This window comes from Bombina bombina, chromosome 6 (genome assembly GCF_027579735.1).
Source record: "Bombina bombina isolate aBomBom1 chromosome 6, aBomBom1.pri, whole genome shotgun sequence".
Lineage (NCBI taxonomy): Eukaryota > Metazoa > Chordata > Amphibia > Anura > Bombinatoridae > Bombina > Bombina bombina.
In genome coordinates this window covers 205,522,490-205,547,152 of record NC_069504.1, presented here as the reverse complement: position 1 = coordinate 205,547,152, position 24,663 = coordinate 205,522,490, and the positions used below count along the sequence as shown (strand labels likewise).

The following is a 24,663-nucleotide window of genomic DNA, read 5'->3' as shown; positions in this document are numbered from 1 at the left end:
TGATAACCCTTGTGTGCGTATATGCGTGCAGTTAATGAGATACACTAGATTTGACTTTTGAGACATTATTAGTATAATTACTACTTCATACTGTTATTTCTTAGTATAATTAATAAATAAATTGGCTAATGGATTGTTGATATCACTAGTTCACAAAAAATTACAAATTAAAGACTTTTGTGAACATTTTAACAGTTGTGCTTTATTTTTTAATCAAATATACTTTTTTTTAGCTGATGTTTAATGGTTTTATAGGTCATTAAAACAAATGTTTTCAAAATATAAATGACAGCTACTCAGAGCTAAAGTAATTTTACACTGTTATAGAGATGAAGGAGGAGCTTTGGAAGACTGACAGACAGTCCAGCAAATCTTTAGACTGAATGTTCATTCATATTTCCACTGCTATCTGCTTTCTGAATGAGCCTTTCCATTCCTTTTCAGCAACAGCTGCTATACTGACTTGGAAGATAAGTAACCTTTTTACATTATGAGGAATTTTTCTTTTTCAGTACAGGACATGTATTATCAGATAGAATGTAATATTCAGTACAGTAATCTAAATAACACTAACAGTTCAGATTTAATTGATAGGTCTAAAAGGGATGAACAGTTAGCTCAAATTGAGATTTCTGTCCTTGGTGTGATATTCATGACAGCATCAATTGGGAACTTCACTCTTATTTCGGTTTTGTGGGGAAAGAGGAAGAAGCTATCTCGGATGCATGTGTTTATGCTTCATCTAGGCTTAGCTGATTTAGTTGTCGCATTTTTTCAAGTTCTTCCTCAACTGATTTGGGATATTACAGATGTTTTAATTGGACCAGACCCTGTATGTAGAATCATTAAGTATTTGCAGCTGGTTGGAATGTTTGCCTCTACGTATATGATTGTTGTCATGACTGTGGACAGATTTCAGGCAATATGTTACCCCATGGTCACTTTTCAAAAGAAGAGAGCTCTATGGAACACTGCAATCTGCACAAGCTGGTGCATTTCTCTGATCTTCAGCATTCCCCAGGTATTTATTTTCTCTAAGATAGAAATTGATCCAGGCATTTTTGAATGCTGGGCTGACTTCATTCAACCATGGGGATCAAAGGCATACGTGACCTGGATATTTGTAGCAATTTTTTTCATCCCTGTATCTATACTAACTGCTTGCCAGATACAAATTTGCAGAACAATACAACTGAATATATATGTGAAACAACACAATGGTTTGGAGCTTCAACTACAGCACCAGACTGTGACATCCAGGGCAAGCAGCATTAACTGTGTATCTAAGGCAATGATTAAAACAGTGAAAATGACAGTGGTTATAGTAGTTGCCTATGTTTTATGCTGGACACCCTTCTTTATTGTGCAGCTTTGGGCTGCTTGGTCTCCTAGCTGTGCTACAGAAGGTAAGTTGTAGAATACACCACTGACAATTGTACATGCTGATAAAATGTACTATACTAGTCAAGAAGATATAATTCCATAGCATGAATGCACAAATGTATACTATTATCACAGTGAAATGAAAAACTGCACATTGTCTCTAATGTAGTTTTATGTTAAATAAAACTATAGAATTGTAATAATTACACCTTTTACTATGATACTGGCAGATTGTTTTAACAACAAAAAAACAGTTTCTAAAGCTTCACATACAGGTCATGATGTCTAAAATCTCACATAGCAGGACAATGCTATAATTATGTATTGGGCTATATTTAATTTCCTATCACTGATGTAGATGCACTGAGTTAAACATAAATACGGTGCTAGATTCAGTGTTTATCTGTGTGTTTCTAGTACCCTGTGTCAGAATGCTAATAAGTTGTATGGTCCCATATGTAGCCACATTGGCCCCAAGTTATCAAGGTCTGGCGGACCTGATCCGACAGTGCGGATCAGGTCCGAAAGACCTCGCTGAATACGGCTAGCAATACGCTCGCCGTATTCAGCATTGCACCAGCAGCTCACAAGAGCTGCTGGTGCAACGCCGCCCCCTGCAGACTCGCGGCCAATAGGCCACCAGCAGGGGGGTGTCAACCAACTAGAGCTGCAACAACTAATCAGTAAGATTGATCATAAAAATAGTTGTCAAAGAATCTCATTATCAATTAGGTGGTCAGTGATTAGTTGGTTAATTGCACAGCACAAGCTGCTTCAATCCGATGAACTCCTGCACATGGTATTGTGCAAACATTTTTATTTATTATTTATTTTTTATATCCGATTAATCGGATGATTATTGTCCGATTAATCGGATAGAAAAAAGATTAAAAAAAATAAATAAATTCAATTTTTTTTGCACAATCTTAGTTGCAGTAGATCATCAGATTAAAGCAGCTGGTGCTGTGCAATTGACCAACTAATCGCTGACCACCTAATTGATAGAGATTTGTTGACAACTATTTTTATGATCAAACTTACCGATTAGTTGTTGCAGCCCTACAATCAACCCGATCGTACTCGATCGGGTTGATTTCCGGCGATATGTGTCCGCCTGCTCAGAGCAGGCGGACAGGTTATGGAGCAGCGGTCTTTGTGACCGCTGCTTCATAACTGCTGTTTCTGGCGAGTCTGAAGACTCGCCAGAAACAGGGGCCATCAAGCTCCATACGGCGCTTGATAAATAGAGCCCAGTAGCTCAATAGAATGATAGGCGCATATAGGGACAAAGAGTAATACTGATCTGTGTATAAATAGAAAAGCCAGGAAAATCTAAATGTCAAGCATAGTTTGTAGGTTATTTGTAACTATAAAACAACATACTACTCAGGCAATCACTGTTTATCATGTAGCTGGGTCCGGAATCTAAAGTCTCTCTGGATCTAGTGGAAAAACAATGTCAGATGTAAACTATAGGCACAATATACCAAATAAATAGACATTATACTGCATTTTTTAAGCTATATATATCTAATTCTTTTTTTTTAGATAATTCCATTTTAAGATAAATGCCTCTTCAACTTGGTGAACTTTAAAGGAATAGTAAAGTCCAAATTAAACTCTCATGATTCAGATAGGGCATGTAATGTAAACAACTTTCCAATTTACTTTTATCAACAAATTTGTTTTGTTCTCTTGGTATTCTTAGTTGAAAGCTAAACATGGGTAGGCTCCTGTGCTAATTTCTAAGCCCTTGAAGGCTGCCTGTTATCTGAATGCATTTGACAGTTTATGTGTGCCATACAGATAATATTGTGCTCATGGCAGTGGAGTTAGAGTCAGCATCAGCACTAATTGCCCGAAATGCAAGTCTGTCAAAAGATCTGAAATAATCACAATAACTTACATTTACATATCTCACATATTCTTAAAAACACACACATTGTTTACTAACCATCAATTCTGGATGCTACACCATATACTAACTAATGCTTCTCTAAAATATTACTTTAACAACGTAAAATTAGGCACCAATTTAAAGGGACACTGAACCCAAAATTTTTCTTTCATGATTCAGATAGAGAATGCAATGTTAAAGGGACACTGAACACAATTTTTTTCTTTGTCATTCAGATAGAGCATGCAATTTTAAGCAACTTTCTCATTTACTCCTAATAGCAAATGTTCTTCATTCTCTTGATATCTTTATTTGAAAAGCAAGCATGTAAGTTTAGATGCCGGCCCATTTTTGGTGAATGACCTGGGTTGTTCTTGAGAACGAAGAAAAATTGCTAATAGGAGTAAACTAGAAAGTTGCTTACAATTGCATGCTCTATCTGAATCATGAAAGAAAAAATTTGGGTTTAGTATCCCGTTAAATGGAATTAATGGCTATAGGAATGTATGTAATAAGTTGCAGTTATGGAGCTATAAATCACAATCTTTCAAATGTAGGTCAAGCAACATAAATAATAAATTATGATGGCTTTGAGGAGTTTTTTTGTAAGTTTTGGGATTACTGCACTAATTAAATATACCTTTTTAAAGTTATATTATGTTGTTCTCTTGGTTTCAAGTATTTCAGGTCTGTATGATGTGTGCATACAATTAAAGTCTATATTTAAAGTTCTTTCAGCTAACAATTGAGGACTTCTACTAGAGAAATAAAATATATTTAAACCTTAAAATTACTTCAGATGATACATCAAAGTTAAAATAAATGGTTATTTATAATTGGGAGTTATTGTTTGTGTTTTTTGCAGAGATAATAACCCTGGTAATTTACTAGTAAAAAAATCTATCGGCTAGATTACGAGTTTTGTCGGTAATGTTGTGCGGTGCTAACAAGCCTTTTTTTCTTACCGCTCCCTTAAAACAACGCTGGTATTACGAGTTTTTTGCAAGCCGGCGTTAGCCTCAGAAAAGTGAGCGTTGAGCAAAATTTAGCTCCACATCTCACCTCGATACCAGCGTTGCTTACGGTAGCGGTAAGCTGGCAAAACGTGCTCGTGTACGATTTCCCCATAGGAAACAATGGGGCTGAGCTGGCTGAAAAAAAACCCTAACACCTGCAAAAAAGCAGCGTTCAGCTCCTAACGCAGCCCCATTGTTTCCTATGGGAAAATAAAAAAATATGTCTACACCTAACACCCTAACATGAACCCCGAGTCTAAACACCCCTAATATTACACTTATTAACCCCTAATCTGCCGCCCCCGACATTGTCGCCACCTGCATTATACTATTAACCCCAATCTTCTGCTCCTGACACCGCCGCCACCTACATTATACTTATAAACCCCTAATCTGCTGCCCCCAACATCGCCAATACCTACATTATATTTATTAACCCCTAATCTGTCGCCCCCAATGTTGCCCCCACCTACCTACAATTATTAACCCCTAATCTGCCCCCCCACGTTGCCAACACCTACCTACAATTATTAACCCCTAATCTTCCGACCCCAACGTTGCCGCTACTATAATACTATACCGATAAAATAAACCCTAAGCTAGCTGCAATATAACTAATAGTTACATTGTAGCTAGCTTAGGATTTATTTTTATTTTACAGGCAACTTTGTATTTATTTTAACTAGGTACAATAGTTATTAAATAGTTATTAACTATTTAATAACTACCTAGCTAAAATAAGTACAAAATTACCTGTAAAATAAATCCTAACCTAAGTTTCAATTACACCTAACACTACACTATCATTAAACTAATTACCTAAATTACCTACAATTAATTACAATTAATTGAAATAAACTAAATTACGAAAAAAACAAACACTAAATTACAGAAAAAAAGAATTACAAGAATTTTAAACTAATTACACTTAATCTAATCCCCCTAATAAAATAACCCCCCCCCCAAAAAATAATAAAATTTCCCTACCCTATACTAAATTACAAATAGCCCTTAAAAGGGCTCTTTTACCTGTAAAAAAAAAAAAGAGTACAATACCCCCCAACATTACAACCCACCACCCACACACCCCTACTCTAAAACCCACCCAATCCCCCCTTAAAAAAACCTAACACTAACCCCCTGAAGATCACCCTACCTTGAGCCGTCTTCACCCAGCCAGGCACAAGTGGTCCTCCAGAGGGTTCGAAGTCTTCATCTGATCGGGGCAGAAGAAGTCCTCCAGACGGCAGAAGGCTTCATCCAGGTGGCATCTTGTATCTTTATTCTTCCAGAGCGGAGAGGGGCCATCTTCAATCCAGCCGACGCGGAGCCATCCTCTTCAAATGAAGTCCTAATGAAGAATGAAGGTTCCAATCAGCCAATAGAATGCGAGGTCAATCCTATTAGCTGATTGGATCAGCCAATCGGATTAAACTTCAATCCAATTGGCTGATGACATCAGCCAATAGGATTTTTCCTACCTTAATTCTGATTGGCTGATAGGATTCTATCAGCCAATCGGAATTCAAGGGACGCCATCTTGGATGACGTCATTTAAAGGAACCTTCATTCTTCGTTAGGACTTCGTTTGAAGAGGATGGCTCCGCGTCGGCTGGATTGAAGATGGAGCTGCTCCGCTCCGGAAGGATGAAGATACAAGATGTCGCCTGGATGAAGCCTTCTTTCGTCTGGAGGACTTCTTCTGCCCCGATTGGATGAAGACTTCGAACCCTCTGGAGGACCACTTGTGCCCGGCTGGGTGAAGACGGCTCAAAGTAGGGTGATCTTCAGGGGGTTAGTGCTAGGTTTTTTTTAAGGGGAGATTGGGTGGGTTTTAGAGTAGGGGTGTGTGGGTGGTGGGTTGTAATGTTGGGGGGGTATTGTACTCTTTTTTTTACAGGTAAAATAGTTGATTACTTTGGGGCAATGCCCCACAAAAGGCCCTTTTAAGGGCTATTTGTAATTTAGTATAGGGTAGGGACATTTTATTATTTTGGGGGACTTTTTATTTTATTAGGGGGATTAGATTAGGTGTAATTAGTTTAAAATTCTTGTAATTCTTATTTTTTCCCTGTAATTTAGTTTTTTTTTTTCCGTAATTTAGTTTATTTCATTTAATTGTAATTAATTGTAGGTAGTTTAGGTAATTAGTTTACTGATAGTGTAGCATTAGGTGTAATTGTAACTTAGGTTCGGTTTATTTTACAGGTAATTTTGTACTTATTTTAGCTAGGTAGTTATTAAATAGTTAATAACTATTTAATAACTATTGTACCTAGTTAAAATAAATACAAAGTTGCCTGTAAAATAAAAATAAATCATAAGCTAGCTACAATGTAACTATTAGTTATATTGTAGCTAGCTTAGGGTTTATTTTATTGGTAAGTACTTATTTTTAAATAGGATTAATTTATTTAATTATGTTAAATTAATTTCGTTTAAATTATATTTAAGTTAGGGGGGTTAGGGTTAGACTTAGGTTTAGGGGTTAATAACTTTATTATAGTAGCGGCAACATTGGGGTCGGAAGATTAGGGGTTAATAATTGTAGGTAGGTGTCGGCGACATTGGGGGTGCAGATTAGGTTTTAATAAAATTTAACTTGTTTTTGAGAGGCGGGAGTGTGGCGGTTTAGGGGTTAATACATTTATTAAAGTGGTGGCAATGTCCGGTCGGCAGATTAGGGGTTAATAATTGTAGGTAGGTGGCGGCGACGTTGGGGGCGGCAGATTAGGGGTTAATAAATATACGGTAATATAGGTGTCGGCGATGTTAGGGGCAGCAGATTAGGGGTTCATAGGTATAATGTAGGTGGCGGCGATGTCCTGTCGGCAGATTAGGGGTTAAATCATTTTATTATAGTGTTTGCGATGTGGGGGGGGGCTCGGTTTAGGGGTTAATAGGTAGTTTATGGGTGTTAGTGTACTTTGTAGCTCTGTAGTTAAGAGCTTTATGTTACAGCGTTAGCCCATAAAACTCTTAACTACTGACTTTTAAATGCGGTAGGAGTCTTGGAGGTAGAGGCTGTACCGCTCACTTCTTCCAAGACTCGTAATACCAGCGTTAGGCAAATCCCATTAAAAAGATAGGATACGCAATTGACGTAAGGGGATTTGAGGTAGCCTCGAGTCGCGGAATAAAAGTGAGCGGTACACCCTTTCATGCCTGACTCGTAATACCACGGGCGTTAAAAAGCAGCGTTGGAACCTCTGAATGCTGCTTTTTAAGGCTAACGCCAAACTCGTGATCTAGGCGTATATTTCTCAGATATGGTGAGTTTATAATTTACTCCTATTGTCAATCTTCTTTTTTACTCTTGCCATCTTTATTTAAATAGGCAGGAATGAAAGCTTAAGAGCCGGCCCATTTTGGTTCAGCATCTGGGTAGTGCTTCCTGATTGGTGGCTAAATGCCAGCAAGCTCTATCCAGGTGCTGAACCAAAAATGGGCTGGCTCCTAACCTTACATTCCTGCATTTACAAATAAAGATAGCAAAGAAAATTTGATAATAGTAGTAAATTAGAAAATTGCTTAAAATTGCATGCTTTATCTGAATCATGAAAGAAAAAATGTGGGTTTAGTATCCATTTAAAGGGACATTGAATCCAATTTTTTTATTTCATGATTCAGATAGAGCATGCAATTTTAAGCAACTTTCTAATTTACTCCTATTAGCAATTTTTCTTTGTTCTCTTGCTATTTTTATTTAAAAAAGAAGGCATCTAAGCTAAGGAGCCGGCAAATTTTTGGTTCAGACTATGGACAGCACTTGTTTATTGGTGCTGTCCAATCAGCAAAGACAACCCAGGTTGCTCACCAAAAATGGGCCGGCATCTAAACTTACATTCTTGCTTTTCAAATAAACATACCAAGAGAATGAAGAAAATTTGATAATAGGATTAAATTAGAAAGTTGCTAAAATTGCATGCTCTATCTGAATTAAGAGAGAAAAAAAATTCGGTTCAGGGTCCCTTTAAGTATCACTCCCCTACCCACAATCCCCAGTAATTCTCTTTGCCTCTGTTAAATGGAGGAGGTGAAGTTTTGGTGTCTGAAGAAAATTAGATTTCTTTTGCTACAAGCAAGATTTTCTGTATAGCTGTACTCCTTGTCAATCTCTTCAGTAGAGTAGTGGTGGCTTTAAAGCAGTTAGGAACTTGTAAGGTGGGCCTTGCTGCGTTTTCCTAACATGTTGCTGCCCTAGTACAGAAAGCCACAGTATGGTTACTCTGTTCTTTCTTTTTTACACAGGTCTTTGTAAGGAGTGGCTTCCTTTCACGCTGGGTGAGCTGTCCTCTTCCGGACAGCTAGATGTGCAGGTAAGTGCGATTTGTCTTCTGGGGCTAGGAGGATGGCACTGTGAGGGTTAATTTGAATCCAACTCTGCATTTATTGTGGGACTATAATCCTGAGTTCAGGATAGATTATGGCAGTGGCAGGCACGTTTATTATGTGACATAGAAACAGGGATTAATCTCCTTTATGGGTAGTAAGGAGTTAACCCCAATCCGGTGGCTCAAAATTTTTATTTTTAAATGATAACTGTATGAAGAGGGATTTTACTCGATCACATATAATTACAATCATTGTCGACTCTGACGCAGTAATTTCTGTCAGAGAGCAGCTGTGTTGTTTTCTCTTTGTCTCTTCCGGCTACAAACGCGTGCTTTACATGTGTGGCATAATCTTTTTTGCTGGTCATGTGACCATTTGCTCCGACTCTGCTTAGAAGCGGTTGACAGAATCCGGTCTTGCAGTTCAGTGTTTTCCATTACCGGAGGGGCAGGTAGGCACCCCAGCTAATGACTGAGGTGTAGAGGTGGTCAAATCGCCAGAAACAGCAGCTCTGAGCAGGCGGACAGGAATCGCCAGAATTCAACCAATCGAGTACGATCAGGTTGATTGACACCCCCTGCTGGTGGCCCATTGGCTGCGAGTCTGCAGGGGGCGGCGTTGCACCAGCAGCTCTTGTGATAAGGAGAGTGTATTGCTCTCCGCATTCAGCGAGGTCTTGCAGACCTGATCCGCACTGTCAGATCAGGTCCGCAAGAATCAAGAGCTAAGGTTTGTGTCCCAAACTCTGCTACTCAGATTGTTTTCTCCCATAAGTCTGATGAGGAGGATATGTCAGTAGCCTCTGAGGGTGAAATCTCAGATTCGGACAGTGTAATTCTTTCATCTGATGCTGAAGTAGTATCCTTCAGATTTAAGCTTGAACACCTTTGTGCATTGTTAAAGGAGATTTTGGTTATTTTGGACGACTCCGACCCGCCTGTCATTGTCAACCCCAAGAAATCAAGTAAACTTAATAAGTACTTTGATGTTCCTTCCTCTTTGGAAGTGTTTCCTGTTCCAGACCGTGCTATGGAGATTATTGCGCAGGAATGGGAGAGACCAGGGGTACTGTTTTCTCCATCTCCTGTTTTTAAAAAGATATTTCCTGTCACTGACTCCATCAAATATTCATGGCACACAGTGCCTAAAGTAAAAGGGGCTATTTCTACTCTGGCTAAAAGAACTACTATTCCTATACAGGATAGCTGCTATTTTAAAGATCCTATGGACAAAAAGCTGGAGGCTTTTTTGAAGAAGATGTATGTTCATCAATGCCTTCAGTGGCAACCAGCAATTTGTATGGCCACAGTGTCCAGTGCGGCATCTTATTGGTTCGACGCTCTGTTTGAATTTCTTCAAGTTGAGACTCCTTTGGAGAAAATCCAAGATAGGATTAAGGCTCTCAAGCTAGCCAATTCCTTTATTTCTGATGCCACCATGCAACTTATTAAGCTAGGAGCCAAGATATCTGGCTTCGCTGTGCTAGCTCGCAGTGCTTTGTGGCTGAAATCATGGTCAGCAGATGTTACCTCTAAGTCCAAGCTTTTAGCGCTTCCTTACAAGTGTAAGACCTTGTTTGGCCCTGGTTTGGCAGAAATAATCTCTGACATTACTGGTGGCAAAAGGGTATTTTATACCACAAGACAAGAAGAATAGATCTAAAGGACGTCAGTCATTTTCGTTCCTTTTGTAACCCAAAGGAAAGTCTTCCTCTCCCTCTTCCAAGCAGGAACAAGCCAAGTCTTCTTGGAAACCCAATCAGTCTTGGAACAAGGGGAAGCAATCTAAAAAGCCTGCAGCTGAGTTTAAGTAAGCATGAAGGGGTCGCCCCCGGTCCGGGACTGGATTAAGTGAGGGCAGACCTCCTCTGTTTTATCCAGCTTGGGTATGATATGTCACAGATCCTTGGGCTGTGGACATAGTGTCTCAGGGTTACAAAAAATAATTCAAGACATTTCCTCCCAGGGACAGGTTTCTTCTCTCAAGATTATCTGCAGACCAGATAAAAAGACAGACATTCTTGAATTGCGTTCGGGACATTTCTTGGGAGTGATAGTGTCATGAGCGCTTCCGTTCATCGCCGTGTCGCCGCGGCTCCCGGAACTCCTCTGTGTCTCTGACGTCATGTTGCTTAGCAACATGACGCTTTCTCTCACACCCCTCTGATGACGGTTACGCTCTGCCCTTTAAATCTCGGCGGGAGATCTGAATCTGGGCCCGTTTGTTGTATCCCTGAATTGTGAGTACCATATCAGTTTTGTTCTTCTGTGTACCGACTTCTGCCTGCCTGACCAAGCCTCTTGCCTAATCCCTACTTGCTGCTATTTGGACATTGACTTCTGCCTGCCTGACCTTGCCTGTAGCTATTACCCTTTTGCTGATACTTTGATGCCGACTTCTGCTTGTCTGACCCTGTCTTTTGCCTATACCTTTTGCTGATATTTGGATGCCGACTTCTGCCTGCCTGACCTTGCTTTGGCCTTTACCTTTAAACCTATTCTTTGTTAAACAACACCTGCTTAAAAGGGACATTTACTTTTACAAGCTGCAAAAGAGAACTTTGCCTTTCTGTTTGTTATACACCTGCTTAAAAGGGACATTTACTTTTACAAGCTGCAAAAGAGAACTTTGCCTTTCTGTTTGTTATACACCTGCTTAAAAGGGACATTTACTTTTACAAGCTGCAAAAGAGAACTTTGCCTTTCTGTTTGTTATACACCTGCTTAAAAGGGACATTTACTTTTACAAGCTGCAAAAGAGAACTTTGCCTTTCTGTTTGTTATAAACCTGCTTAAAGGGACATTATACTTTTACAAGCTGCAAAAGAGAACTTTTCCTTTGTTTTACTAGCCTGCTAAAGAGGACCCTTTTCCAGAAGCTTCAAGGAAGAGCATTTCCTTTTTGTTCTTTGTACTACTTAAAGGGACGTTTTATCCTTTGTGGCTTTCCTGCATTCTGGAACAATATTCATTTTTGTTATCTTCTAATCTGCTTCCTGAGTGGGTCACGTCCTGGATATTTCTCAGTGTGCTAGCGTGTGCTTTCAATTCACGCTAGCAGTTGGGTTACATCCCGGATTGATTCCTGAGCGGCTGACATTACAAACGGGCCATAAAAATGGACCCCACTGAATTATCTATGGCCGTGGCTCACCAGGGACAGCTCTTGGGTTCTCATGCCACTCACTTGCAGTCTCTGGACACTAAACTTGATCAAATTACTGCTCTATTACAAAATTTGGTTGCTACCGCACCTCCCAATCCTAATCCCAATCCAAATCCGATTGAGGCATTACCTCCTCCGATTCCTAACAATCAGTCTCAGGTACAACTAAGTCCCAGGATTCCTCTTCCGGATAAATATGATGGGAATCCTGAAGAATGTAGAGGCTTTTTGAATCAATGCCGTCTTCATTTCCGAAATAGCCCTACTCTCTTTGCTACTGCCTCTTCTAGAATCACGTTTCTTATTTCCTTAATGAAAGGAAAAGCCTTGGCTTGGGTGTCACCTTTGCTAGAAAAGAATGATCCTATACTGTTGGATGTTGATACATTTCTATCTACATTCTCAAACGTATTCGATAAACCTGGAAGGTCATCCGCTGCTGAAGCAACTCTCCTGGATTTACGTCAAGGAAATCAACCAGTCTCTCAATATGCAATTGAGTTCCGCACCCTTGCCTCTGAAACCACTTGGAATCAGGGAGCACTCAGAGCCGCTTTCCGTAAAGGACTTTCTGAGCGTCTCAAGGATGAATTGGTGTATCGTGAACTTCCAGAGTCCTTAGAAGCCTTAATAAATCTCTGTATCAGTCTCGACGCCAGGTTTCGTGAACGCCAACAAGAAAAGGATAGAACACAGAGGACTTCCACTCGAACTCCTTTTCGTTTAGCTCCTCGTTTTTCTAATCCAGTCACTCCAGCCTCTCCTACTACTGATCAGGCTGAACCCATGGAAGTAGGAAGTATAAAATTAACTGAGACTGAACGCTTAAGAAGACGGACTCTTGGCTTATGTCTGTACTGTGGCCTTAAAGGACATTTATTAAGGGATTGTCCTACTAGGCCAGTAAAAGCCAGGGCTTAACTCTAGTCCAGGGAACTGAGTTAAGCCAAAATAGTGATCATTCCCTATACAAGAAACTCTTTGTTCCAGTAACTCTTCTAATTGGACATAAGAAGATCTATACCCAAGCTCTAATTGATTCTGGTGCTGGAGGTGTGTTCATTGACTCTACATTTGTTTCTACTCATTCTATACCCTTACTAAAGAAGGAGTATTCCATTTCAGTCTCTACGGTCAGTGGAGATCCTTTGGGTTCTGGATACATTCAGTTTTCTACTCAACCCTTAATCCTCACCGTAGGAATACTTCATTCTGAGACAATTTGTTTCGATGTCATTTCCACTCCGCAATTTCCCATTATCTTGGGATTACCCTGGCTCCAGATTCACAATCCCATTTTTTCTTGGACTTTCGGTGAACTCACTTCCTGGGGATCTACATGCCAGACTAAATGTCTTCAAAAGATTACTAAGTTACCACTCACTATTGCTCTCACAGTTGAAACTCCGGAATCCTTACCTATGCATTACCATGACTTTGTGGATGTCTTCTCCAAAAAAGAAGCAGAACGTCTTCCTCCTCATCGCCCTTTTGATTGTCCCATTGACCTCCTTCCTGGGGCTGCCTATCCTCGAGGCAAGACATATCCACTTTCTAAACCAGAAAACATGGCTCTGGAAGAATATATAAAAGACAATCTGGCTAGAGGATTTATTCGACCCTCCTCTTCCCCTGTAGGGGCTGGTTTCTTTTTTGTGGGAAAAAAGGATGGCGGATTAAGACCCTGTATTGATTATCGTGGATTGAATCAGATTACCATCAAGAACAGTTATCCTCTGCCCCTTATTCCTGAACTTTTTACTTATCTTCAGGGAGCCACCATTTTCACCAAACTCGACCTACGTGGTGCATACAACTTGATCCGTATACGCAAAGGAGATGAGTGGAAGACTGCCTTTAACACTCGATTTGGGCATTATGAATATTTGGTCATGCCCTTCGGGCTATGCAATGCTCCGGCGGTTTTCCAGCATTTTGTAAATGAGATCTTTCGTGATTTTTTGAATATTTTTGTTATCATATATCTGGACGACATCTTAATTTTTTCTCAGAACCACCAAGATCATGTGCACCACGTCAAGAAAGTACTTCAACGTCTAAGAGAATTCCATCTGTTTGCTAAACTGGAGAAATGTTCTTTCCATCAAAAATCCATACCCTTTCTGGGTTATGTAATATCGGCATCTGGATTCGAAATGGACCCTACTAAACTTTCTGCCATTTTGGATTGGCCTAGACCTGATTCTTTGAAGGCTTTACAACGTTTCCTAGGCTTCGCCAATTATTACAGAAAGTTCATCAAGAATTTTGCTACTATTACTTCTCCTCTTACTTCTCTCACAAGAAAAGGACAAAACTGTAAAGTATGGCCGTCTGAGGCTATAGAAGCTTTTGAATCTCTCAAAGAAGCTTTTTCCTCAGCTCCTATCCTTCGTCATCCAAATCCTGAGTTTCAATTTATTCTGGAGGTGGATGCTTCCTCTGTTGCTGCTGGAGCGGTTCTGTCTCAACGAATACCAGAGACTGGAAGGATTCATCCTGTTGCTTTTTTCTCTAAAAAATTCACTCCTTCCGAATTTAACTATGACGTAGGGAATAAAGAGTTGCTTGCCATCAAGATGGCATTGGATGAATGGAGACATTGGCTGGAAGGTACTTCTTTGCCATTTACTATACTTACTGATCATAAGAACCTTCTGTATCTCCAAACAGCCAAACGACTAAATTCCAGGCAAGCACGCTGGTCCTTATTCTTCTCTCGGTTTCACTATAATTTGTCTTACATACCTGGATCAAAAAATATTAAAGCAGACGCACTTTCCAGACAATTTCAAGATACCCCAGTTCCTGAGTCTGGTACCATTCTCCAACCTCATGAAGTCATTGCCCAGTTAACAACTTCTTGGTTACAAGAATTACAGTCCGCTCAAGAGCATCTTCCTTTGTCCTGTAAACCTCCCAATGGTTTACTCTTTGTTCCTGAACGCCTTCGTTCCAAGATTTTATTTTGGGCTCATGATAGTCCCCTTTCTGGACATCCTGGCATCAGTATTACCACTCGAAACCTCAAACAACATGTCTGGTGGCCTACACTCTCTCAAGATGTGAAGGATTACGTCTCAGTATGCACACAATGTGCCATGAACAAAACCCCACGCCAACTTCCTTCAGGATTACTCCAACCATTGCCTATACCTCACCAGCCTTGGACTCATGTATCCATGGACTTTATTACCGATCTTCCCTTGTCCACTGGGAACAATACTATCTGGGTGGTGGTCGACAGGTTCACTAAGACGGCTCATTTTGTACCCTTGCCAGGATTACCATCTGCCAAAAGACTCTCTGAACTTTTTATTCTACATATTGTAAGAATCCATGGATTTCCTCTAGATATTGTTTCTGATAGAGGGGTACAATTCGTTTCTCGATTTTGGAGGTCACTTTGTAAACATTTTGGTACTACTATATCTCTCTCTACTTCTCACCACCCACAATCGAATGGTCAGACTGAAAGAGTAAACCAGTGTCTTGAAACATATCTTAGACATTATGTGGATCATTATCATTCAAACTGGACTTCTTACCTTCCTTTGGCTGAATTGGCCCATAATGCCCGGTACAATTCCTCCCTTCAGACTTCTCCTTTTCATGCAGCTTATGGATATCAGCCTAGGACATTCCCTTTGCATACTTCCTCCACAGTGAATCCTGCTTCTGATCTTACAGCCCGAAGATTAACTCGACATTGGCAGAAGATACATCGTATTCTTTCTGTAACTTCTAGACGTTACAAGTTCTTTTCGGATCTTCGACGGAAAAAGGCTCCCAAATATCGCCCTGGTGATAAAGTTTGGATTTCCTCTCGATTTCTTCGCCTGAAACAACCTTCTAACAAATTGGGACCACGATATGTGGGTCCTTTCCGAATACTGGGTCAGGTATGTTCCACTGCTTATCGGGTAGCTTTACCCAAGTCTCTCAAAGTCCATCCGGTATTTCATGTTTCTCTTTTAAAACCTGTGATGTTTAACAGGTATTCTAAGCCTTTTTCTAAACCTCCACCGTTATTGGTGCATGGACATCCTGAGTTTGAGATCAGCCATATTCTAGATTCCAAATTGCGGGGCAAGAAATTGTATTATCTCATTCATTGGAAGGGTTATCCAGTCACGGAACGTTCTTGGGAACCTGCTCATCAAGTAAATGCTCCTATATTGGTCAAGTCCTTCCACAAGACACATCCTGATAGACCTGGTCCTGTCCCCCGGAGGGGTCCTTGAGGAGGGGGTGCTGTCATGAGCGCTTCCGTTCATCGCCGTGTCGCCGCGGCTCCCGGAACTCCTCTGTGTCTCTGACGTCATGTTGCTTAGCAACATGACGCTTTCTCTCACACCCCTCTGATGACGGTTACGCTCTGCCCTTTAAATCTCGGCGGGAGATCTGAATCTGGGCCCGTTTGTTGTATCCCTGAATTGTGAGTACCATATCAGTTTTGTTCTTCTGTGTACCGACTTCTGCCTGCCTGACCAAGCCTCTTGCCTAATCCCTACTTGCTGCTATTTGGACATTGACTTCTGCCTGCCTGACCTTGCCTGTAGCTATTACCCTTTTGCTGATACTTTGATGCCGACTTCTGCTTGTCTGACCCTGTCTTTTGCCTATACCTTTTGCTGATATTTGGATGCCGACTTCTGCCTGCCTGACCTTGCTTTGGCCTTTACCTTTAAACCTATTCTTTGTTAAACAACACCTGCTTAAAAGGGACATTTACTTTTACAAGCTGCAAAAGAGAACTTTGCCTTTCTGTTTGTTATACACCTGCTTAAAAGGGACATTTACTTTTACAAGCTGCAAAAGAGAACTTTGCCTTTCTGTTTGTTATACACCTGCTTAAAAGGGACATTTACTTTTACAAGCTGCAAAAGAGAACTTTGCCTTTCTGTTTGTTATACACCTGCTTAAAAGGGACATTTACTTTTACAAGCTGCAAAAGAGAACTTTGCCTTTCTGTTTGTTATAAACCTGCTTAAAGGGACATTATACTTTTACAAGCTGCAAAAGAGAACTTTTCCTTTGTTTTACTAGCCTGCTAAAGAGGACCCTTTTCCAGAAGCTTCAAGGAAGAGCATTTCCTTTTTGTTCTTTGTACTACTTAAAGGGACGTTTTATCCTTTGTGGCTTTCCTGCATTCTGGAACAATATTCATTTTTGTTATCTTCTAATCTGCTTCCTGAGTGGGTCACGTCCTGGATATTTCTCAGTGTGCTAGCGTGTGCTTTCAATTCACGCTAGCAGTTGGGTTACATCCCGGATTGATTCCTGAGCGGCTGACAGATAGTTCCAGTTCCGAAAGGAAACAGGGTCTGGGATTCTATTCCAATCTGTTTGTGGTTCCCAAAAAAGAGGGAACTTTTTGTCCTATTTTAGACATAAACGCCTAGATTACTAGTTTTGTTGGTAAAAACCTAACTCTCCTTTTTTTTCCAGCGCTCCCTTTAAACAATGCTGGTATTACAAGTTTTCTGAATGGCTGCGTTAGCCTCAGAAAAGTGAGCGTTGAGCAAAATTTGGCTCCACTTCTACCTGTAATACCAGTGTTGCTTACGGTAGCAGTAATCTGGAAAAATGTGCTCGTGCACGATTTCCCCATAGGATACAATGGGGCTGAGCTGGCTGGAAAAAAAAACTAACACCTGCAAAAAAGCAGCGTTCAGCTCCTAACTCAGCCCCATTGTTTCCTATGGGGAAACACTTTCTAAGTCTACACCTAACACCCTAGCATGAACCCCCGAGTCTAAACACCCCTAACCTTACACTTATTAACCTCTAATCTGCCGCCCCCACTATCGCTGACACCTACATAATATTATTAACCCCTAATCTTCCGCTCCGGACAACGCCGCCACCAACATTATCACTATGAACCCCTAATCTGCTGCCCCTAACATTGCCGACACCTATATTATATTTATTAACCCCTAATCTGCCGCCTCCAACATCGCCGCCATCTACCTAAATTATTAACCCCTAATCTGCTGACCGGACATCGCCGCCACTATAATAAATGTATTAACCCCTAAACCGCCTTACTCCCGCCTCGCAAACACTATAATAAATTTTATTAACCCCTAATATGCCCTCCCTAACATTGCCGCCACCTACCTACAATTATTAACCCCTAATCTGCCTCCCCCAATGTCGCCGTTACTATAATAAAGTTATTGACCCCTAACCTAAGTCTAACCCTAACCCTAATACCCCCCTAAGTTAAATATAATTTAAAGAAATCTAAATAAATTTACTATAATTAAATAAATTATTCCTATTTAAAACTAAATACTTACCTATAAAATAAACCCTAAAATAGCTACAATATAATTAATAATTACATTGTAGCTATTTTAGGATTTATATTTATTTTACAGGCAACTTTGTATTTGTTTTAACTAGGTACAATAGCTATTAAATAGTTAATAACTATTTAATAGCTACCTAGTTAAAATAATTACAAAATTACCTGTAAAATAAATTCCAACCTAAGTTACAAATACACCTAACACTACACTATCAATAAATTAATTAAATAAATTACCTACAATGATCTAAACTAAAATACAATTAAATAAACTAAACTATATTACAAAAAAAAAAAAAAAATTACAAAAAATAAAAACATATTACAAGAATTTTAATCTAATTACACCTAATCTAAGCCCCCTAATAAAATAAAAAAGCCCCCCAAAATAATAAAATTCCCTACCCTATACTAAATTACAAAAGTAATCAGCTCTTTTACCAGCCCTTAAAAGGGCTTTTTGCGGGGCATTGCTCCAAAGTAATCAGCTCTTTTACCTGTAAAAAAAATATACAAGACCCCCCCAACATTACAACCCACCACCCACACACCCCTACTCTAAAACCCACCCGATCCCCCCTTAAAAAAACCTAACACTACCCCATTGAAGATCACCCTACCTTGAGCCGTGTTCACCCAGCTGGTCACCGATGGGCCAGAAGAGGACATCCGGACCGGCAGAAGTCTTCATCCGATCGGGGCAGAAGAGGTCCTCCATCCAGCAGAAGTCTTCATCCAAGCGGCATCTTCTATCCTCATCCATCCGGCGCGGAGTGGGTCTATCTTCAAGACATCCGACGCGGAGCATCCTATTCTTCCCGATGACTAACGACGAATAAAGGTTCCTTTAAATGATGTCATCCAAGATGGCGCCCCTCGAATTCCGATTGGCTTATAGGATTCTATCAGCCAATCGGAATTAAGGTAGGAAAAATCCGATTGGTTGATTAAATCAGCCAATCGGATTGGATCAGCCAAAAGAATTGATGTCACATTCTATTGGCTGATCTAATTTTTCCTACCTTAATTCTGATTGGCTGATAGAATCCTATCACACCATCTTGGATGACATCATTTAAAGGAACCTTCATTCGTCGTTAGTTGTCGGGAAGAAGAGGATGCTCCGCGTTGGATGTCTTGAAGATGGACCCGCTCCTCGCCAGATGGATGAAGATAGAAGATGCCGCTTGGATGAAGACTTCTGCTGGATGGAGGACCTCTTGTGCCCCGATCGGATGAAGACTTCTGCCGGGCCGGATGTCCTCTTCTGGCCCATCGATGCACGGCTCAAGGTAGGGTGATCTTCAATGGGGTAGTGTTAGGTTTTTTTAAGGGGGGATCGGTGGGTTTTAGAAGAGTAGGGGAGTGTGGGTGGTGGGTTGTAATGTTGGGCAGGTCTTGTATTTTTTTTTACAGGTAAAAGAGCTGATTACTTTGGGGCAGTACCCCACAAAACGCCCTTTTAATAAATATAATGTAGTTGTCGGCAATGTTAGGGGAAGCAGATTATGGGGTTCATAGCTATAATGTAGTCAAATGCTTGGTTGCATTGGAAGAGGTTTTATTAGCAGAAATAGCAAGGTTCTTATGCCACTTTACAGATCATTAGTTAGACCAAATATGGAATACTGTGTACAGTTCTGGAGACCATATCTTAAGACAGATATAAATAAACTAGAAGCTGTCCAAAGGAGGGCTACTAAAATGGTACATGGTCTAAAATATAAAACATACAAAGAAAGACTCTATGATCTAAATATGTATAGTTTAGAGGATAGAAGGGAAAGAGGTGACATGATAGAAACCTTCAAATATATGAAGGGACTTAATAAAATAGAAGCTGAAAGCATTTTTCACAAAAAAATAAATGCCAAAACAAGGGGTCACAATCTAAAGTTAGAGGGTAGTAGATTCAGGAGAAATTTGAGGAAGCATTTTTTTACAGAAAGGGTGGTGGATTCATGGAATAAACTTCCATTTGAGGTGGTAAACACAAAGACTGTAAAGGAATTTAAAAATGCCTGGGACATGCATAAGGCTATCCTAAGGAAAAAGTAACATGTAATATGGGTAGACTTGATGGGCCTTTTTGGTTCTTATCTACCGTCAAATTCTATGTTTCTATGTTTCTATGTAGGTGGCCAAAAAAAAAAAAAAGTCACAAAGAAGAAGCAGCACCAACCAGTAGTTTCCAACAGATTTATTCGTGCAGAATGCACAGTTAACAGCCAGATCAACAAACAGCAACGTTTCGGACTTAGTCCTTAATCATGCATGATTAAGGACTAAGTCCGAAACGTTGCTGTTTGTTGGTCTGGCTGTTAACTGTGCATTCTGCACGAATAAATCTGTTGGAAACTACTGGTTGGTGCTGCTTCTTCTTTGTGACTTTATTCTGTGTGGAGTACAGTGCAGTATTCCTGAAGCGTGCACACCTTGTTACTGTCAGGTGCTGGAGTTCTGGTTTGTTGTATAATGTAGGTGGCGGCGGTGTCCGGTCGGCAGATTAGGGGTTAAATAATTTTATTATAGGGTTTGCGATGTGGGGGGCCTCGGTTTAGGGGTATCATAGGTAGTTTATGGGTGTTAGTGTACTTTGGAGCACTGTAGTTAAGAGCTTTATGTTCCGGCGTTAGCCCATAAAACTCTTAACTACTGACTTTTTATGCGGTAGGAGTCTTGGAGGTAGAGGCTGTACCGCTCACTTCTTCCAAGACTCGTAATACCGGCGTTAGGCAAATCCCATTAAAAAGATAGGACACACAATTGACGTAAGGGGATTTGCGGTAGCCAAAAGTCGCGGAAGAAAAGTGAGCGGTACACCTGTACCTGCCATACTCGTAATACCAGCGGGCGTTAAAAAGCAGCGTTAGGACCCCTTAATGCTGCTTTTTAAGGCTAACGCAGAACTTGTAATCTAGGTGAAAGTGTCTAAACAAGTTTCTCAGGGTAACATCCTTCAAAATGGAGACTATTCGGTCCATTCTTCCCTTGGTACAAAAGGGTCAGTTTATGACGACCATAGACCTGAAGGATGCGTATCTTCATGTTCCCATTCACAGGGATCATCACAAGTATCTGAGATTCGCATTTTTAGACAAACACTTTCAGTTTGTGGCTCTTCTGTTTGGCCTTGGCACAGCTCCCAGAATATTTTCAAAGATTCTGGGGGCTCTCTTGGCAGTGATCAGAGCTCAGGGAATTGCAGTGGCACCTTACCTGGATGATATATTGGTTCAGGCACCATCTTTTCAACAAGCAAACTCTTATACAGAGAGTCTTTTCTACGTTCCCACAGATGGAAAGTGAATCTAGAAAAGAGTTCCCTTGTTCCAGCTACAAGGGTGGTTTTCTTAGGGACCATAATAGATCCTCTATCTATGAAAATTTATTTTTCTGACAGAGGTCAGAAAATCCAAGATTCTTTCCTCTTGCCTCTCTCTGCAGTCTACTGTTCAGCCTTCAGTGGTTCAATGTATGGAGGTAATTGGTCTGATGATTGCTTCTATGGACATCATTCCCTTTGCTCGATTCTATTTGAGAGCTCTACAGTTATGCATGCTCAGACAATGGAATGGGGACCATTTGGATCTGTCTCAGAGAAAAGATCTAGATCAGTCGACGAGAGACTCTCTCCCGTGGTGGTGTTATCAGGAGCATCTGTCTCGAGGCACATGCTTCCGGAGACCTTCCTGGGTCATTGTAACCACTGCCAGCCTGCTGGGCTGGGGAGCAGTCTGGGATTTGTTAAAAGTGCAGGGTCTATGGACTCAGGAGGAGTCTGCTCTCCCCATAAATATATTGGAGTTGAGAGCGATTTAAAATGCTCTGATAGCGTGGCCTCAGTTGTCCTTAGCCTGGTTTATGAGGTTCCAGTTGGAAAATATCACCTCAGTGGCTTACATCAACCACCAGGGAGGAACTCGGAGTTCCTTAGACATGATAGAGGTGGCTCAGATTATTCACTGGGCGGAAGCCCACAATTGTTGTCTGCCATCCACTTTCCAGGGGTGGACAACTGGGAAGCGGACTTTTTGAGCAGACAGACTTTTCATCCCGGGGAGTGGGCACTCCATCCGGAGGTGTTCTCCAGATTAACCCTCAAATGGGGGATGCCGGAGTTGGATATGATGGCGTCTCGACAGAACGCCAAGCTTCTGAGGTACGGTTCAAGGTTGAGAGATCCTCATGTTGCCCTGATAGATGTTCTGGCAGTACCTTGGGTTTTCAGTCTAGCATACCTGTTTCCTCCATTTGCTCTCCTTCCATGAGTTATTGCTTGTATCAAACAAGAGAAAGCATTGGTAATTCTAATAGCTCTTGCGTGGCCTCGCAGGACCTGGTATGCACACCTAGTGAAGTTGTCATCTCTTCCACCTTGGAGGCTGCCTCTGAGGAAGGATCTTCTAACTCAGGGTCCATTCCTTGATCCAAGTCTCATTTCTCTGAAGATGACTGCTTGGAGATTGAACGCTTAGTGTTGTCTAAGCGTGGTTTTTCTAAGTCGGTCATTGAAATCATGATTCAGCTCGCAAGTCTGTTACTATCTGTTACTAGAAAGATTTACCATAAGATATTGCGTAAATATCTTTATTGATGTGAATCTAAGGGCTACTCTTGGAGTAGGGTCAGGATTTCTAGGATTTTGTCTTTTCTCCAGGAAGGTCTGTAGAAAGGTTTGTCAGCCAGTTATCTGAAGAGTCAGATTTCTGCATTATCTGTTTTGTTACATAAGTGTCTGGTGGATGTGCCAGATGTTCAATCCTTTTGTCAGGCCCTGGTCAGAATCAGGCCTGTCTTTAAGTCTGTTGCTCCTCCTTGGAGCCTTAACTTATGGCTAGATTACGAGTTTTGCATTATGGGTGAAAAAGCAGCGTTATGGCTCTTTTTCACTACCGCTGGTCTGTAGGTTTAGCTGCACCAAACACTTTTTTGGCCATAACGCAACGTAACTACCGCAGCGTTCAAAAAGTCCTTTTTCAATGGGACTTCCATAGCGTCGGTATTACGAGTTTGCAACCTACATTACTGTTATTAACCCCTAATCTGCTGCCTCAAAATCGCTGCCACTATACTAAAGTTATAAACCCCTAAGCCTAACCCTAAGTCTAACCCTAACACCCACTAACTTTAATATAATTAAAATAAATCTAAATACAAATTACTATCATTAACTAAATAATTCCTATTTAAAACTAAATACTTACCTGTAAAATAAACCCTAAGCTAGCTACAATACAACTAATAGTTACATTGTAGCTAGCTTAGGGTTTATTTTTATTTTACAGGCAAGTTTGTATTTATTTTAACTAGGTAGAATAGTTACTAAATAGTTATTAACTATTTACTAACTACCTAGCTAAAATAAATACAAATTTACCTCTAAAATTAAACCTAACCTGAGTTACACTAACACCTAACCTTACACTACAATTAAATCAATTACATTAATTAAATACCATTAACTAAATTACACAAAATAAAAAATAAATTATCAAATATTTAAACTAATTACACCTAATCTAATAGCCCTATCAAAATACCCCCCCCCCCAAATTAAAAAACATAGCCTAAACTAAACTACCAATGGCCCTTAAAAGGGCATTTTGCGGAGCATTGCCCAAAGAAATCAGCTCTTTTACCTGTAAAAAACCCCCCAACAACCCCCCAACAGTAAAACCCACCACCCACACAACCAATCCCCCAAATAAAATTCCTATCTAAAAAACCTAAGCTCCCCATTGCCCTGAAAAGGGCATTTGGATGGGCATTGCCCTTAAAATTGCATTTAGCGCTTTTTCCGCCCAAACCCTAAGCTAAAAATAAAACCCACCCAATAAACCCTTAAAAAAACCTAACACTAACCTCCGAAGATCCACTTACAGTTTTTGAAGACCAGATATCCATCCTCAACAAAGCGGCAGAAGTCCTCATCGAAGCCTGCAGAGGTCTTCATCCAAGCGGGCCGAAGTCTTCATCCAAGCTGGCAGAAGTCTTCATCCAGATGGCATCTTCTATCTTCATCCATCCGGTGCGGAGCGGCTCCATCATCAAGACATCCGGCGCAGAGCATCCTCTTCTGTTGACAGCTAACGAAGAATGAAGGTTCCTTTAAGGGACGTCATCCAAGATGGCGTCCCTTGAATTACGATTGGCTGATAGAATTCTATCAGCTAATCGGAATTAAAGGTGAAAAAATCCTATTGGCTGATGCAATCAGCCAATAGGATTGAGCTTGCATTCTATTGGCTGATTGGCTTTACGCTCCTTTATTGCAGGTGTTAGCCTTTTTTTTAGCCAGCTCTCCCCATTGATATCTACGGGGAAATCGTGCACAAGCACATAAAACCAGTTCAAAGCAGCGCTGGTATTGGAGTGCGGTATGGAGCTCAATTTTGCTCAAAGCTGCAATATTGCCTGGTAACGCCGGGTTTTTGCAAACCTGTAATAGCAGCGCTATAGGGAGGTGAGCGGTGGAAATAACTTGCAAGTTAGTACCGAGCCGCTCATAACACAAAACTCGTTAGTTCTTAAGGTTTTGCAACAGG

General features: G+C 40.6%; 1 protein-coding gene across 1 annotated transcript in view; it reads left to right on the top strand.

The window, feature by feature from the left end:
• Positions 1-490: 490 nt before the first annotated feature.
• LOC128665004 (isotocin receptor-like) overlaps positions 491-24,663 on the top strand; it is a 46,894-nt gene continuing 22,721 nt past the window's right edge. The window contains exon 1 of the mRNA XM_053719781.1: positions 491-1,406. Coding sequence (XP_053575756.1) covers positions 491-1,406 — 916 coding nt within the window. The remainder of the gene's footprint in view (positions 1,407-24,663) is intronic.